Raw genomic sequence first — 17,924 nt, 5'->3', positions numbered from 1 at the left:
TTCTGACCTTAATGATTCTTTGATTCCAAGACTAAAGCTTTCCCTGGGTCACTGTGGCACAGCCTTCATGCACACAGGTTTGTGCCTCTCAAGCACAGGAGACAAGGAAGGATGCTGAGAAACTGTCACCACAATCAGCCCAGAATCCCAGAGTCATGGGGGTTGGAAAAGCCCTCTGAGATTGACTCCATCCATTTACCCAGCACTGACAGCACTGACCCACTAAACCACGTCCCTCTCCACCACATCCACAGGGTTTTGGAACACTTCCAGGGATGGGGAATCCACCACCATGCTGAGAGCTCGTTCCAATGGCTGAATATCTTTTCAGTAAAGAAATTTTGTCATTATCCAATCTAAACATTCCCTGGTACAATTTGAGGCCATTTCATCTCCTCCTGTCCTGTTCCCTGGGAGCTGAGCCCGACTCCTCCCCTGAATCCCCCTCCTGTCAGGGAGAGCAAGAAGGTTCCCCCTGAGCCTCTTTTTCTCCAGGCTGAGCCCCCACAGCTCCCTCAGACACTCGTGGTCCTCCAGCCCCTTCCCCAGCTCCATTCCCACCTCTGGACACAACTGTAGGATGCTGCCCTGTCCTTGCTTTATTGTCACCCTGTGTGCTCTTCCCTTGGGGAACAACACCCCACTTTGGTGCTGGGGTTGAGGTGAACCCAAAGTCTGTGCAAAATTTCCCCTATTTGAGGTAAACCTCCAAATCCCGCAGGATCTTGTAACACTCCCTGTCCCCTTCAGCAGGGATCAGAGGGATTTCAGTCAGCTGTGGCTGTTCTGTGCTGCCTGGCTGGGATTGCAGGGGGCTGCATATGGATCATTTGGTGGACTGGAAATTCAGAGTAACAAAGAAATTATCACTCAGTGTGAATGGTTTCAGGCAGTCAGTAACCCAAACAGGACTTCTTTTTTGGTTGGCTGGAATATCTGGATCAAAGGAAAGCTGGGTTGGGTTTCACTTCTCTTGAAAAATCAGAAAGAGGCAAATTGAGGAACTATTTTAAAGGGAGCTTGAAAAGGGAAATGTTTCTGAGATCCCAAACTTCCAACTCAAAAAATGTCCCCTCCCAACCCATCCCTGCAAAATGCTTAAAATGCCATGGAGATCTCTGTGCTGTGGGAGATGGATGTGCAGCCTGGAAAACTCTGCTTTGGAAGGGTGTTTTGTTGGAAATATTTTAAAGATGGGCATTCCCCCTTGTGGATCTGAAAGGGAGAGGGCTCAAAATGTGTCTCCTCAGGGCCTGCCAGCCCTGGAAGGGAAGGCTGGGGGTGAGGGGGATAAGCAGTGAACAACTGCACATCAATGGCCTGGATTTTAATTAATTCCACTCCATTTGAGAGAGAAAGAGAGAGAGAGAAAAATAGAGGGGTCAGTTCTCCCTGGCTCTAATTAGTGCTTCCTCTCCTCTGCGTGGCAGGCAGGGAGATGGGGCAGATTCCCCTGCTCACCCCTGGCTGCAGGGAAGCAGCTCAGCTCAGCAAGGAGGAGGAGGAGGAGGAGAGGGAGGAGGAAGGAAGGGTGTTCTGCCTCCTCTGCTCTCCCCAGCAAATCAGGGTATTGCTGGGATGAAGCTGGATGGAGGCTGCACAGTGGCAGCCCAGGGTGAAATGTTTATTAAAGATCTTTGGGAGCTCGAGGAATGGCTCTGACTGCCCACTTTGAAGTTTTGGCTGCAAACTGACCCATTTTAGGCTTTGAATTTTGCTGTCGAGAAAAATTTCATTAAAACTGTCAAGTGTTACTGAATCTTTCACACTCAGCAGCCATCAGGAGCCCATAAACAGGAGAACATTTGGGGTCCCATTCCCAGTGTGCTGCTGATTGCTCTTTGATTATTTCCTTCATGACCCAATAAAGATTTTCTGTCTAAATTTTAAAAATGCCAAGAACCCTGACAATTTTTCATGGAAAACGGCACTTGGAGGAGGGGACACATGTCACTGCAACCACCCCTTTGATCCAGAGCTTCTACTGCAGAAGCAGAACCAGGGCTGGGTCAGTGCTGCTGCACACAGCATTAACACCACACCCTAAAGGTGGGATTAATGGGGGAGAAGTGGCCACACCAGGGGATGACAATCTGTAAGAAGGTACAAAAAGCCAAATTCAGAGCAGAGCCCATTTTGGTGACAGTTTGTGGCTCCTCAACTGCATCCTGCTGACTGTTTTCCTCCCAGGCTCCCCAGTGGGAAGGGATGAGCTTGCAGAGCTGAGGGTTGTTGGGAAGGATGAAAGTTTGACAAGAAAGTCTCACAGATATGTGTGCTTGGCAGAAAGATTTTTAAATGTAGAGTCTGAAGAAGGAATAGAGATGGAAGCAAGTTTTGATATAGAAGAAAAGAATTGCTGAGCCAGTCTTACTGGATAACCAAGGAGCCAAAGGGTGTGTTAGTTAGAAGGGGTTTTTATGACTTAGAGCAAAGGATAAACCCACCCCAAACAAGAAGATGTTTTTACCAAGCAGAAAGAGAGCACAGGCAAACAAGTCAGCAAAGTTGCAAGTAGAAAAAAGATCTCAGAATTTTCCACTGCAAGAAAACTGAAAAACAACTTCCAGCTTAAACTGTAATGTACTAACTTCTAGTGATTGGAGAACAGTAACATGAATATGGTAATTACAGTAGTTATGATAGGCTATAGATAATAGTTAAGGTATAGATTGGTTCTACTGTCTTAAGATGCTCGGCAAAGAAAAGTATATAATGCAATGTAACCAAAAGAAAAGTATAGAATGCAATGTAACCAAAACCAAAGGGTCTCCAGGCCTGCAGCTGGAGCTGACAGCTGTGGGCACAGCTCTGTCACCCACCACCCTGGACTGCTGTAACCTCTTGGATGGAATAAATTGCATTTTGGATACAATAAACTGCATTTTGGAGAGCCCCTGAAGTCCCACATCTCTCATTTCGGCTCTTACAGTGGTGCCCAATGTAGGGTGCCATTAGTAAGAGCCTGAATGAGGGATGCAGGTTTCCAGGCCTGCCTGCAGCTGGAGCTGACAGCTGTGGGCACAGCTCTGTCACCCACCACCCTGGACTGCTGTAACCTCTTGGCTGGAATAAACTGCATTTTGGATACAATAAACTGCATTTGGAGAGCCACCTGGAGTCCCACGTCTTTCATTTTGGCTCTTACAAGAGCGCTGCCCCAAATGTTTGGGGTTGTGTGAAGTGTCAGGCCTGGTGCCCTCTCACGAGCACTTGTCCCAGCCCCATCCTGCCTCACCTTGGAATAGGTGGCTCCATTGATGACTTCTCCCCTCCTCATCCAGATGATGGAGGCTGCTGGCTTGGCGTTGTCTGCGTGGCAGGTCAGGTTCAGGGGGTCTCCTGCTCTCAGGCTGATGATGGGCCCCCCCAAAATGACAGGGTCATCTGGAGGAACTGCAGTGAAACAGGAGAGAGGAGACAATGCCATTAGAAGCATGAACCCCACCTTCCTGGAGTCATCTGTGGGGCTGAGCTGCCAGGGCTGCCCTGTGACCTCTCAGATGGTTTGGGATGGCCATGGCAGTGCCACCCCTGTCCTCAGTTACAGCCACCTGCCTTCTGCTGCTCTGCTGCCTCAGATTTGACCTCCAGCAGCAACAACTGGAGAAGTTTATGAGGGGACTTGGGCCAGGTGGCTTCAAGCTTTGCAGGAATATGAGAGATCAGGTCTGTGGCAGATAAATCCACCAAGGGCTACTAAACCCTCAACGCCTGGTGTCATCGCATTTCTCTTCACAGAGGAAAGCAAGGCACAATTCTTCCCGAGAATATTTCTGGGTTTCACATTCTCTGAACCTCAGAGAAAGGAAAAATAATTCTTATTGAGAATGAGAACAGAAGAATCCTGACTCCTTCGACAGCCAGGCTGGGAAAAAGAAGCTTGTTCATATCTCTACTGTGAGCAGCAGAGATTCTGAGGCCTCGGGACCAAAGCCCCCTCTGCAATCCCCAAGCCTGGCTTTGCTCCTGAGCTGCCCCTGCCTCGTGGTTGGATGGGGAGGATTTAGAATCTCCAGCACCGGGCTGGGGTGGGAGCTGGGAAGGGATTATGGTCCCTGACAAGGCAGAGGTGGCTGCCTGCCCCAGGCTGGGATTTGCAGATGTGCTGTGGGCACTCCCTGCTGTGCACAGCGGCTGCCAAGCACTGGGAGTAATGGGATTTTTCAGCTCAGTGGGTGGAACCCATGGACCAGGGAAAAAGCTTTTCTACACGGATCCAAAATGTACTTTTTTTTCCTTTTTTCTCTCTCTCTTTTTTTTTTTTCTTTTTTTTTTTTTTTTTTTTTTTTTTTTCCCTCAGGCTAAAAGAGTGGAACAAGAAAGTGAAAATCTGTGGTTTGGGTTAGTTGCCTGCCTGTCATTGAGATGTGAAAATGGGAACAATTCTGCTCCATTCTGGGGTTATTTAACTATAAAGGAGGTATGAATTTTAATTTTTAAGATTTATTTATTTTATTTCATGGGATGAGTTTATGCTGTTTAAACCCAAATCTGGCATTGTTCAATAGTTTTTTTTCCCCTCACTGAATCCATTAATTGAATTTGACCTCTGCTTGTAAAAAACATTGAAAATTCATCTTGTAGAGTGGGGAAAAAACCAACCCACAAATCTTTCTCTGAAGACTATCTTGGAATTTAATGAAGGAACTTTTATGGTGGGATGTTTGACATTCCTGACTTTTTTCACTGGTATTCCTGTAGCAACATCTCCCCTGCAAAGCAATCTAGAGTGTCCACCAGGGGATATTATGGGACAGGGGAGAACATAATGCAAACAAACATGGAATCACTTGTCAGGCCCGTGCCAGAAATCCTCAGTTTTTAGTTTTGCTCCAGTTTCTCCCTATGGGATGAGCAGCCAGCCTTGAGGAGCTGCTTATGGCGATGAGGAGAGGATGGGTTCTGGTGATCTCTTCCCAAGTAAATGATTTTCGTCACCCAGTCCTCCAGGTATCTGTGAATTATTGATGTCTCCAGGCTCCCTAACAGGGAGTTTGCTTGGGGTGGAGGGTTTGATGAAGAGGAATCAGTGATGTCTCTCTAACTTCTGCAGTATGAAGGATGGATGCATTCTTCCCCATTCCACCTCCAGCCTGGGAGAGGAGGCAGAGGACGAGGAGGAGGAGGAGGAGAAGAATGAAAAGATGAAAAGGGGAGAAGAAGAAAGGAGGGAAAGCAAGAAGCCATGATCCATTATTCATCCACTGTGCTCCCAGGATTGGTTGTTATTATGAGGCACCACTACAGAATCTGGTCTCCTAATTTTTAATCACGCAGCTATGGAAGCTCTAACTTTCCTGATTAAACCAGGGATATAAATAGGAAGAGTTGTTTGGGGTTGCAGGGGGGGTTATTCCTGACAGCAAAGCAAATGAAGTTAACTCACTCATGGCCAGGAAGATTGAAATGATGGAGAAGAGATCCAGGACAGCTCCAGCCCACAGGAGCGGAAAGCTGCATGGAAACGGCCTCAAGTGTACCAGGGAGGTGTAGTTGGGATATCAGGGAAAAATCCTTCACTGAAAGGATGGTCAGGTGGGAACAGGCTGCCCAAGGCAGTGTGGAGTCCCCATCCCTGGATGTGGCACTTGGGGACGTGGTTAGTGGTGAACATGGGACTCCATGGGCTTACAGGGCTTTTCCAGCCTGAATGGTTCCATGAGTCTGTGACATGCAGCTTGTCATGGGGTGACAGTCCCCATAAATTATCCCCACATGGACATGAGAGTGATGTGGAGGTGAATCACCCCAGCTGGAGGTCTCCTGTTCCTCACGTTGCCCTCAGGACCTCAGCTGGACACTTGTCCCTCTCTTCACTGCAGGCAAAATTTTCCCAAGAAATGCTGACAAACTTCTCCCTGCCAAACCCCTCATTTTCTGTCAAAATACAGGAATTGCTGAATATTTTAAAACCAGCCTTGGACAGGCTTCAGTCTATTCTCCATAGCTCTGGGCTGCCTGGATGAGAGGGGACAGCTTGGGGTCTCTGCCCTTTGGAGAAGTGCACTTACAGCACATCATCACAAAGAAACACAATTAAATGCTGGTGCTCTTGGTGCATTCATCAGCTTTTTAAATTACTTGTTAGAGACTTTCCTGCACACTGTCCCACTCTGCACAACTTGGTTAATTAGTGACCCCCACAGAATTCTTCTGCTGGGCTGAGACCCCAGGCTAAGGCTGCCTTTAGGAATGACCTGGATGTCTTTAAACGCTCCCAGCAGCTGGACAAGGATGTGGCAAGCAAGCAGAGCCTTAGTCATTAGCAAGAGTTGCTGAGATAACAGGATCCTGCAGCAGCCAGGTCCTGGAAGTGCAGCAAGCAAACAGCCCTGCAGCCAGCAGCACATTTTCCCTAATTAAGGCTGTTTTCCTGGGTTGTGCCTGGTGCCTCGCTGCTGCTGGGTTTGTGTAACCACCTCCTCTTCTTGGGGCCAACCTCTTCTCAGAGTTAAGTGATTCAACCCCAACACCTGCTGGGGTGAGCAGCCCCCGAGGGCTGCCCTGAGCCAAATGTCTGCAAGGAGAGTTCAGCTGGTGTGGACTCAGCACAAGAGTCCCCTGTGGAATGAGATCCCTTGGATAAGGCTGTCACAGACATCTTTTATGAAAAATCCTTTCCTTAGGATTTTCTCTCCTGAGAAACTGAGAAGCCTCAGGAACAAAATGTAAACAATGGTTATCTGCTGCTGTGGAATGCAACAGGTTGATGTATGATTGGTCCATGGGGTTGTTTCTAATTAATGGCCAATCACAGTCCAGCTGTCTGTCACAGGATTTTGTTATCATTCTTTTTCTATTCTTAGCCAGCCTTCTGATGAAATCCTTTCTTCTATTCTTTTAGTATAGTTTTAATATAATATATATAATAAAATAATAAATCAAGCCTTCTGAAACATGGAGTCAGCATTCTCATCTCTTCCCTCATTGTCGGACCCCTGTGAACACGGTCACAAAAGGGTTAATTTGCTATGGTATCATTTCTGTGCATCATTTGGAATCGAGCATCCTCTTCTCTGCCTGAGAGCTGCAGGGAGCTGCCTCCTCTTCCCAGACAGTCTCTGCTTTCCCCACCAGCCTTGGGGGCATTTTGGAGCTTTAGTGGTGCTGCTCTGCACGATGCTTTTGAGATTCTGGGGTGTTTTGGTGACACTCATGGCTGCAGAACTCCCTGGAGCTGATCAAAGGAAAAGAGCAGCTCCCCTACCAGGTGAAATCAGCAGAGGTTGGGTTGTTTAATTGGCAAAATGAAGGCTGGGAGGCTTCACTGGCATGAGTTAGAGTGAAAGAACCAGGAGTAGGCTGGGAGAAGACAAAGGAAAAAGCAGGAAAATTTGGATGCTGGGGGAGAAAGATGGTTCTCTGTTTCATCAAGTGTCTAGGAAAGCTTTCCACGGGGAGGAAAAGGGGCTAGAACACAAAACTGCTTTTAGGATGAAGCTTGCTACACGGGATAAGAGAATCCCCTTACAGGGATTGTGTTTCTGGCAGAGCTTTCCAGCACTGCTCAGGGTCTCGCTGTATTATCAACCCTGAAGGCTGCAAATTGTGAGGGCCTAAACCACTGCAGAGCAGCTTACAGCTCCAGGAGTGCTCAGCTTTCCATTTATCAGGCCTTTACACATTTAGGATTCAGATTTCCAGCAGTTCTTCAGAGCTAGGAAGGATATAAACACACTCTTAGGTTTTGTCCAACACTTGAAAGGGAGGGATTTTGCTGTCTGAGCATTGTCACGGGCTGGGCTTCTTAGGGCAGCACCAAGTGGGGACTTGGGGCAGGACTGTGGGGCTCAGTGACCTAAGATCTGGAGGAAACCTAGCCCTGGATGCCAACTGCATCTGTTCTACCTCTCCCCTTCCTGATGCAATTGGGATTTCAGTCCTTTTGATTTGGCAGGTGAGGAAAAACGAACCACACAGAGTGAGTGGTCAGAGTTTAAATGGGGAGAACACAGGGCTCAGAGTCCCTCCTGACTCCAGTGGGGAATATTCAAGTCTGACTGAGCAGATCTTCCTTGGCATCCTACATCTGAAACCTGGAGACCAATCCTGTCTGCAGGTGCTCAGCAGGAGGAGGCTCCACTCTTCTCATCCTCATCTTCCCATGCTGGGCTCATCCCCAGCAGAGGGGGCAGCAGGGTGGGTGAGGGGATTCTGCCCTTCTGCTCTGCCCTTGTGAGCCCCCATCCTTAGAGCTGAACCTGAACCCAGCTCTGGAGTCCTCAGCACAGGAGGGACCTGGAGCTGCTGGAGTGAGGCCATGGAGCTGCTCCAGGGCTGGAGCCAGGCTGGGAGAGCTGGGGGTGCTCACCTGGAGAGGAGAAGGCTCCAGGGAGAGCTCAGAGCCCCTCACATGGCCTGAAGGGGCTCCAGGAGAGCTGGAGAGGGACTGGGGACAAGGGATGGAGGGACAGGACACAGGGAATGGCTCCCAGTGCCAGAGGGCAGGGCTGGATGGGATATTGGGAATTGGGAATTGTTCCCTGTGAGGGTGGGCAGGCCCTGGCACAGGGTGCCCAGAGCAGCTGTGGCTGCCCCTGGATCCCTGGCAGTGCCCAAGGCCAGGCTGGACAGGGCTGGGAGCAGCCTGGGATGGTGGAATCTGTCCCTGCCATGGCAGGGGGTGGCACTGATCCCTTCCAAGCTAAACCATTCCATGCCTCTGTGATTGTATAAAACAATCCCTGGAGCTCTCTGCACCTTCCCTACACACAACAGGCTGAAAACCACCCAGTCCATGCTGTCCACAGCCAATTCACAGAGGCCACACTGGCTCTGGGATGAGCTCTGGCATTGCTTGCAAGCATCCATCCCCCTCTGTGTGCTGCCAGCCTCTGGCCCTGCTGAGATTGCCATGGCATGCAAGGCTGGTGCTTTGCCTGCCTGCATCCATCCCATGGCAGGCCCTGGCAGGGTCGCCCACCCTGGGCTGGGATTCTTGCTCTGTGCAGTACAGAGCTGTCCCCCAGTCCTTGCTGGGTCAGGGATGGATGGGAAAAGGAGGATGTTGTGGCTACAGGTTCCCTCTTGTCCCTGCTGTGTCCTGGCCACATCTTTCCCAGCCTCTGCTGCCTCATTCCTGCCCCCTGCCCATGGGAGCTGAGCCTGGAGAGCCTGAAAAATGCTGGGCAGCTCCTGGTGCTCCAGAACTGCTGCCAGGAGAGGGAGAGGAAAGAGATGCAGGCAAACAGCACAGCCTGGGGAAAACACACTAAAAAATAAATCAAAAGAAACAAGGGAGCCAGGGAGAAAAATAGTGATGAAAGTTTAAATAGTGCATCTCTCTCTCGGTCCTATTTGTCTTGTGGCACTTCAGTGTGTATTTGTGTGTGAGCAGGAGGGGCTGGGGGGCTGCCAGGGCTGCTGCCTCCTCTCCACCCCAAGCACCTGTGTCCCTGTTTCCCTCCTGTCTCTGCAGCTGAGCCTCATTCATGGACCCTCCTCACATTAAGGAGCTCATGAAAAACAAGCCATTAATATTTCCTAAAATTCTCCCCCTTTCCCCCCCTATTTTCTCCTAATGATGTGGGTTTTTTCATCCGGTCTCACATGTTCCACATTTCTAGGGTCAGCAGGATGGATTTCTCCAGTGAAAGAGAATGAAGATCCCTAAAACTCAGAAATGATTCCTAGAGATGGTTTCATCTCACTGCAGCAAAGCACAGCTCAGCTTTCCCACTCACTGCCCTGGAGGGGCTGATTTTCCTCCATCTAAGCCCTCTCCAGGTCATTTTGAGGAATATCACTGGAATACTCTTTGCTTTTCCATGCTGAGGTTTGCTCCTAGATTCTTGGCTAGAGAGAGTTTTAAATATTCAGTTTTCACAATGGATTGGAATTAAATCAAATGTCAAAGTCCTAAAATCCTTTGTGAGAGCTGGGTCTGGGCAGGATCCATTTTGGAGAGCACACAAACAGATCTGACATGGGATAAGTGAGCATTTGTATTCCACTGAAAAGCCTTCTATGCAAGGAGAAAGAAGTTTTGGCAGCCCCCTTCCACACTTTAACAAAGATCCAGATGCTGTGCAGGCAGGGAGCTGGCCAGGTATGGATTGTGTGAAAAATGCATGTATTTTATGATTGGCTTTTCACAGATATTAAAGTGAATATTATATGTGTTGTGTTAGAAAGTAATGCTGTATTAATTCTCTTAAGTAGTGTGTTAAATAGAGTTTTAGATTGTGAAAAAATGTTAAAATAGAAATGATGCTATGTAGGATACTTTTTTAAAGAAAGGACTTGCAGTGAGATAGCAGCCACAGGACACCTGAATCTTTCAGAGGAAAAGAATTTATTGCTCCATTATCAGAAGAAATGAACTTCTTCCTGCCTCAAAGGTGCTGTCAGGATTCAGAGGAAGAAGTTGTGGATGACCAGAATCCTGTGTTTGAATGGAATTTATGCATCATGTATGAGGTGTATGAATATGCAACAGGCTGTTGCTTTTAAGGGTTAATCCTCTGTTAATGTGGGTCCTTCTTTGGGCTTGTGCTGCCCAGAAAAGGCACCCAGACTGTCCATAACTCTTTGTATTTATTGCCTCATATCGTCCTAATTCAATTTGTCCAAATTGTTATTACTCGAATTGTATTACTATTTTTTAATAACCATTTTCTTTCTATTAAACTTTTGAAATTTTAAAAACAAGTGATTGGCATTTTTCACAGATTGTTTATGTGGAATGCTCACTCTGCAAAGAGTAAAAAACTTAAAATTTTCCTCTCCCAGTTGAAAGGGCAGCACAATGCCAAAGAATAGATTGCATTTGCCAGGTCCTTGTTTGATTCTGCCCACCAAGGCAGTGGTTTTGGATGGATCATATCCGATGGAACAGCCACTGCCAAGCCCTAACTCAGGACAGATTTGGAGGGAGCTGTTTTGCTTTGCTGTGTGCCCTGCCTGCCTGGAAACTGAAGATTGCTGCCCATAAAGAGAGAGGTGGGCCCGTGCTCCAGGACAGCCATGATTAATGGTTCCAATTCTGCCTGTCAGCATGGTGGAAAGTCAGGGCAAAGCTCCCCAGATGTGTCAGCAGGCATGGGAGAGGAGTGGAGGAAAAATTACCTGCCCACCTGGCCTTGTTACCACTGATGGAATCAAATTTACTGATAAGAGCCCCTATCACACACAAGATCCCTGCGCTGGGGATGCCCCTCCAGTATAAAATCATGGAATCCTGGAACAGTTTGAGCTGGAAAGGACCTCAAAGCTCATCTTGTTCCACCTCCTGCCATGGGCAGGGACACCTTCCCCTATCCCAGGGTGCTCCAAGCCCTGTCTAACCTGGCCTTGGACACTTCCAGGGGCAGCCACAGGTGCTCTGGGCACAGGGGAAACTGAGGCACAGATAGACCAGGTGTTCTGAATCCCAGGCTTTCCCAGCTGGAATATCCCCTCATCCCAGCTTTGTGCAGGCCTCCTGCTCTGCCCAGCTGCCCTGCACCAAGGCCTGTGCCTGTCCTGTGCAACCCCCCCTGCACTGGAGGGATGGCAGGGGGCTGTGGTTTGGGTGTCCCAAATTTTTGGGATCTTCTGTGAGAAAAGGAGGCTCAGGGCGGACAACTCCCTGACAGGAGAGGGGAACCAGGGGAAGGTCTGGCTCTGCTCCCAGGGAACAACACACAGGACAAGAGGAATCAGCCTCAGGCTGCATGAGGGGAGGTCAGGTTAGGCATCAGGAGGAATTTCTCCATGGAAAGGGAGCTCAGGCCCTGGCAGGGGCTGCCCAGCGTGGTGTTGGGGTCCCCACCTCGGGAGGTGTTCAAGGAACAGCTGGATGTGGCACTCAGTACTCTTGTATTGGTCACAGGTTGGACTGGATGGTCTGGGAGGTCTTTCCCAGCCAAAATTATTCTGGAACTCTCCAAATGAATCTGGGACTGAACAGAGGCTGCAGCATCCTCCCTGATCCTACAGTGATGGGCAGAGATGCTGAAATTAAAGAGCACAGCCCTGGGTCAATCTTCTTTGGAGGCAGCAGGGCCCTGGTGGATCCAGGAGCCCCTGGGAATTGGGAGATTGCAGAGATGCTCCAAGCACATCTCTCTTTGCTGTAGCTGAAAACCAGCCTCCCACAAAGAGAAATACAAAGCTGAAAGAAAAGGCTAAGCCAAACCCTGGCTCTCCTCAGCTGCAGGACATGCCTGAGCCTTCTCCTGGGAGGGGGATCAGCAGGAACATCATTATCTCCCCAATGTAGGCCAGCACCCCGGCCTCCTCCTCCCCCTGCATGCAGCTCCCCGGTGCAGACTGACAGATCAGAGAACGCAGGCGAAAAACCGAATTCATTATTTTTCCCATGTGTCAGATAGTTTCAAATTGTTAAAAAAAAAAAAAAAAAGAGACAAAAAAAAAAAAAAAAAAAAGAAAAAAGAAATAGAAAAAGAGGGGAATTATTACTGTTCATAAAAAATAGGAAAAAAAGGGAAAACAGGAGCAAAACCCTGAGCTGGTCCCCTCCTTCTAGTGAGAGCTGCTCTTAGATCCCCTCTCTTGCAGGATGGGGGGAGAACTCCTGCCTCTCTCCTCCCAGGAGGTGCCATGGAAATTCAGTGATGCACACTGGGGTGATATGGGAGACTGGGACCTGCTCGTTAAGGTTTGGGGCTTGATTATGTGGATCTGTTTTGAGGCTGCATGTGCCTTGAGCTCATTAGCCAACACCTCTTCTGTTAATTAGCTGTGCTATTTGCTATCCTAACAGCACCTTCCAGGCCTGGGAGCCTGAGCACAGCTGAATCCTGCATTTCCCTTGGGATGGGCCTGGCAGGGAGCTGGAAGGGTCCCAGAGCAAGGCAGGCACCACTCCCTGTGCAGCAGCAGGACATCTCCTTGTCTCAGCCTGCATCCAGGGCAGAGTGGGTGGGTGATGCCAGGATGGGCACAGCCCTTCCCAAGGCCCTGCAGGCTGAGGAGAGCCAGGGGAGGTTTGTATTTTGAGCCTTGCTGCATCTCTCACCTCAGTCCCGGGCTCCTGTGTGGTGCTCAGGTACAAGGAGACAGAATGAAATGTGAATTTCCAGCTCAGGATCTCATTTTCACCCTGTGGCCCCGGTACTGATTCACTTGCTCACTGCAGAGGCTTTGCCCTCCCCTCTCCTGTGGCATTTCCCTGCCTGGCCTGTCTGGGATGTGCAGGTTCCTGGTCTGATCCAGCTGTTCCAGACTCATATGGCAGAGAAGTGCCTGCTCTCACTAATGCCAGGCACCCCAGCATGGGTTGGAGACGTCCCAGTGGTGCTTTGTCATTCCCAGACTGCACTTTGAAGAGTGGAGGGATTCTACCTTCCTTAGGGTCTGGAAGAACTGTTTTTATTTGTTTTTAAGGTGAAAGGCTGATTTTTCCTTTTTCCTCCTCTTTCCCTTGAAGGCCACAGCTTTGTAATGTGCTGCCCCTTAAGCCATTCCCTGTCCCAAAGCCATGGCTATTCCCAGCTGCAGCCCAGGGCTGGAGAAAACCCAGATCCAGCTGCTGGGATGTGTCACTGAGGAAACTGGGAGCAGGAAAGAGTGAGAAGAGACAAGACTTAAGGCCAGGCTGGGAGTTTGGCACTTCCTGTGCCTAGGATTTGAAGTATGACTGCCATTTCAAGCAAGGAGGATTCAGCCTTTTCATTTGTACAATCTCAGAATTGGTTTGGGTTGGAAGGGACCTTAAAGAGATCTCATTCCACCCTCTGCCATGGGCAGGGACATCTCCCATTGTCCCAGGGTGCCCCAAGCCCCATCCAGCCTGGCCTTGGGCACTGCCAGGGATCCAGGGCAGCCACAGCTGCTCTGGGCACCCTGTGCCTCACCTCCCTCACAGGGAAGGATTTTTCCCTGTGGTTGATCTGTCCCTGGCTGTTTGCACAGCAGGAAGATCAAACTGAGGGAAAGGATGAAGATTTTCCACACCTGTTCAGTTTGGGTCACTAGGAAGGGTGGAGGTTCCCCAGGGTTTTAGGCTGTTTCCTTGTGCTCTCCATGCTGGGATGGACCCAGCAGGGCTGGGAAAGCTCCTACCCCACTCTGCAGCAATGATGAGACAATTTCTTGACCCAACCACCCTTTCTTGGGCATGGATCCTTGTTCCCAAGTGCTGAGCACCTGACATCAGCACAGAGTGAGTTTGGAGGGATGGAGAGGTTCCCAAGACCTCAGAGCATGGTGACTGATGGAGATGGGCTCATGTGGGACCAGAGGACGATGGGGGATGTTGCCTACAGCTCATGTCTGCCCTGTGGCTGTTGGAAACAAAGACAAACCATGACAGATCTGTCCCTTTCCAGTGTTGGAACCCAGGACATTCTTCTGGCTGCCCTGGAGGACTCGAGACCCTGTCAGGGGGCTCAGAGACCCTGGCACAGAGCCCAAGACCCCTGTGCCTTTGATTTAGCCCTTGGAAAAAACAATTACCAACCTTATATGAAGAATTACAAGTCAAGAAAGTTTGAATAGAATGCTAGTGAATTTATCACAGGGTGAAAATGTAGAATTTGGAGGTTTTTAGAATGGGGGTTCAGGACGCAAGATGGAGGAATCTGGGCGTGTTCTGTCTTTCTCCTTCTTCTTGGCCTCCATCTTCTGCTGTGATGGTGACACTTTTAGAGTGGTTTAGAGTAGAAATTCACTGTCTAACATAGATGATAGGTATTGGGAAGTTATGGTAAATAATGTACACATAGTTTTTACTATAAAAAGATAACACTGCCCTGAGGGCGGCCACTGTGCCTCAACCTGACCTGCCAGACAGACCTGCAGCATGTCAGAGAAAGAATTTTATATATAAGAAACAATAAACAACCTTGAGAATGAGAACAAAAGAATCCTGACTCCTTCGTTGACTGCTGGGCTGGGAAAAAGAGACTTTTTAACGTGTGTCAGGGTCACTCTGACAAGCAGAGATTCTGAGATTCCAGGACCCTTTCCTTTCATGGTGGTGAAGCCCTGGCACAGGGTGCCCAGAGAAGCTGTGGCTGCCCCTGGATCCCTGGGAGTGTCCAAGGCCAGGCTGGATGGGGCTTGGAGCAACCTGGGATAGTGGAAGAGGTCCTTGCTTGTGGCAGAAGGGGATGGAATGAAATGAACTTCAAGGTTCCTTCCAACTCCACTGTTGATCCTCCATTGTTGGATCCTTCCAACTCCTCCCATTGTTGGATTCTGTGAACATTCTCATTTGCGGGTCACCAACTGGAAGTTCTTGCATCCCTCCTTCCCTGGCAGGACCAGGCTGTGCATTGTGTTGAGTGATGCTCTTTCCAGCCCCCACCAGGAGACAATCCCACTCAGATCCCTGGCTGTGCTGCTGCAGAGGAATCGAGGGCAGCTCACACCAGGGAGCCCCACAGGGACGTGGAAATTCAGGGAAATTCAGTGCTTTGCTCCTGCCTTGTGGTGGCACTGAGATGGACGAGGCAGGAAGGGCTGGGCTGGGAGCTGGGAGCTTTGATCTGGGTACCAGCCAAACCCTCCCAGGTGTAAGACACCCTCAGAAATAATAAATGAAATACATAAATTAGAAAGAGATTAATCCCATGTCCCAGATCTGTCAGGGGCTTGCTTCCCTCCCCTTCCCCAGCACCACAGGCCTGCAAACAGCTGGACTCACCCCCCTGTGGCAGCTCCAGCCAGATGAAAACACTCCCTGTTCAACACACCTGGGAGCAGATCACACACCTGGCCTGAGCCACCTCAGGCCTCACACCCCACATCCTCCCACTGCTCTGCTGGACAGGGTCCTAAACCCTCTCCCTCTTTCAGAACACAGTGTTGGGGAAGATGAAACAGGAAAGCATTATACATATGATTGCCTGGCAAAAGATTTTGAGAATATGGAAACTATCAGCGACATTGAAATGAAAGCAAGCTTTGAGATCCCTCAGTTACTGAACAACTGGAAAACAATGATGTGGCTGGCTGAAGGTGATCCCCTTTTGATGGAACAACACCCTCTGCTTGCAGACAGGCCCAAGGGTCAGAGCAGACCCTACAGCTTGGCAGAAGGGGCCCAAAGAGGAGTTTTTATGGTTTAAAATGTAACACAGTATGGTAATGTAATGATTCTTATAGGCTATATGGAAATGCTATAGGATTTGTATATTGTACTAGATTGGTTAGTGAGAATTAGAATATTCAGCAGAGAAGAAGATTTATGGTATTGTAACGGGAACCTCATCCTCTTTTACTCTTTACCTCTCTCTCTCTCATTTTCTCTTTACCATGCTCTTGCCTTCTCTCTCTTTATATCTCTCTCCCTCTTTGGGGCCTGCTCTGAGCTGTGGCTGGCAGCTCTCAGCAGGGCCCTGCACTCAGGCCCTCTGCAATAACCCACAAGTTCCATGACCTGGCTTCAGAGATCTCTCGTGTCCATCTGTCCTGTCCTACCCCCATCATTCCTACAACACAAGAATCCCAGGGAGGCCATGCTGACCATCTCCTCTGGGAAAAGTGTAGCTGGAACTGGGCATCCAGCTCTGGCAAACAACGAACATCCCCAGCTCTGCTTTAAGCACCGTGCAGAGCATTTAAAGATCAAACAGCCCGAAGCACTGATGGTGCTGTGGCAGGTCCCTTGCTGGACACCAGGGAGGTGCCCCTGAGCTGCAGAGGTCACAGGCTCCGCAGACCTTCAGCTGCTCTGCAGTGAGGGCTGAGCAAACCCCCAGGGATGCATCCAGCGTCCATCAGCTGACTTTGATCAATGCAGTGCAATTCCTTATCTCCAACGTGGCTGGGCCACACATTCAGAGCAAAGCAAACCCAGCCTGCCCAGGATGGAGCACGATCAATCCCAATGTCCCTGCATTGACACATGTCTGGGTTTGGTCTGAATCCCTTATCAGGCTGCAGTACAGCTCCACAGGGAAAAGGTTCAGCCTCGCAGACACTTTAGTGCCCTTGTCTGCCCTCCAGTCTCGCAGCCTTTCCCAGGATAATTCATCCTGCATAGACCATTAGCATAGCCCCACTTTAAGATAAATTACCCAAATCTTTAAACCTCTGCTGAGAGGGAATCCCCTGGGGTGGCTGTTCACAGTCAAGTCCCTCTGTGAAGGCATCCCCATGGAGCCAGAGCCATTAATACAGCATTCCCAGAGAGCCTGCAAATTGCAGAGTAGCAGGAAAATGGGGCTGGAAAAGCAGGAATCCTGCTTAAAGCCACGACACAAGGATCCTGGGAATACTGGCTCTGAGTTTGCTCTGCCTGCATGATTTACCAAAGGTTTTCTTTGAGAGGAGCACAAAGATAGAGGTGTCACCCATCCTTAGGGACATGGTGCCTGTGCACAGGACCCTGCAGGGAAACAGGAAGGTTCCCTGGGCTTCACCCTTTAGAAATAGTGATAACCCTGCCAGAAATGGTGGGATTTGTGGGAAAAGTCCAGAGGAAAGGACGCCAGTGAAGAGAAGAAGGACTGGAGAGCATGGGAAGGGAGAGCAAACAGAACTTGTTAGAAAAGGAACTAGATGTACTACCTGGGGCTGCTCCAAAATCTCCTCCCAAATGTGTTTCTTGCTTTTTTTTTTTTTTAATAGGATATTGATTTTGTTTCCTCTTTTTTTATTTTTATTTTGACTGATGGAGTGTTTCAGAGAAATGTCTGCTTTGGTGGAATTTTATTCTTTTTTAATTAAGGAATCAATAGCAAAAAAAAAGGCAGCAACATGTCAATAGGGGAAATGTTTTGGTCTCATTCCTCTTGAAAGCTGATGGTGAATCTGAGCAGGTTTGGCCTGACCTGGGAAATGAGGCGAGGAAAGAGCAACGGAGGGAGCATCAGGTGTCTGAGTGATGGCTCCCAGGAGCTTCTGCAGCAGAAATAGTTGTGTTTCCTTCTGACTTTTTTGCTTGATTTTTTTACTGTTTTCTTATTTCTGGCAGTTCTCATTATGGTTTTCTATCCAACACCTCTGAAATGTTATGGGCTGAGAAGCAG

General features: G+C 49.1%; 1 protein-coding gene across 3 annotated transcripts in view; it reads right to left on the bottom strand.

The window, feature by feature from the left end:
• The window catches only part of KIRREL3 (kirre like nephrin family adhesion molecule 3), a 413,001-nt gene that overhangs the window by 62,979 nt on the left and 332,098 nt on the right, over nucleotides 1–17,924 (bottom strand). For all 3 annotated transcript variants that reach the window (XM_059488439.1, XM_059488440.1, XM_059488441.1), the window contains one exon: nucleotides 3,239–3,396. In XM_059488439.1, the coding sequence (XP_059344422.1) occupies nucleotides 3,239–3,396 (158 nt within the window). The remainder of the gene's footprint in view (nucleotides 1–3,238; nucleotides 3,397–17,924) is intronic.

Source organism: Ammospiza nelsoni, chromosome 24 (assembly GCF_027579445.1).
Source record: "Ammospiza nelsoni isolate bAmmNel1 chromosome 24, bAmmNel1.pri, whole genome shotgun sequence".
NCBI classification, from domain to species: domain Eukaryota; kingdom Metazoa; phylum Chordata; class Aves; order Passeriformes; family Passerellidae; genus Ammospiza; species Ammospiza nelsoni.
This window is presented reverse-complemented; position numbering and strand designations above follow the sequence as displayed.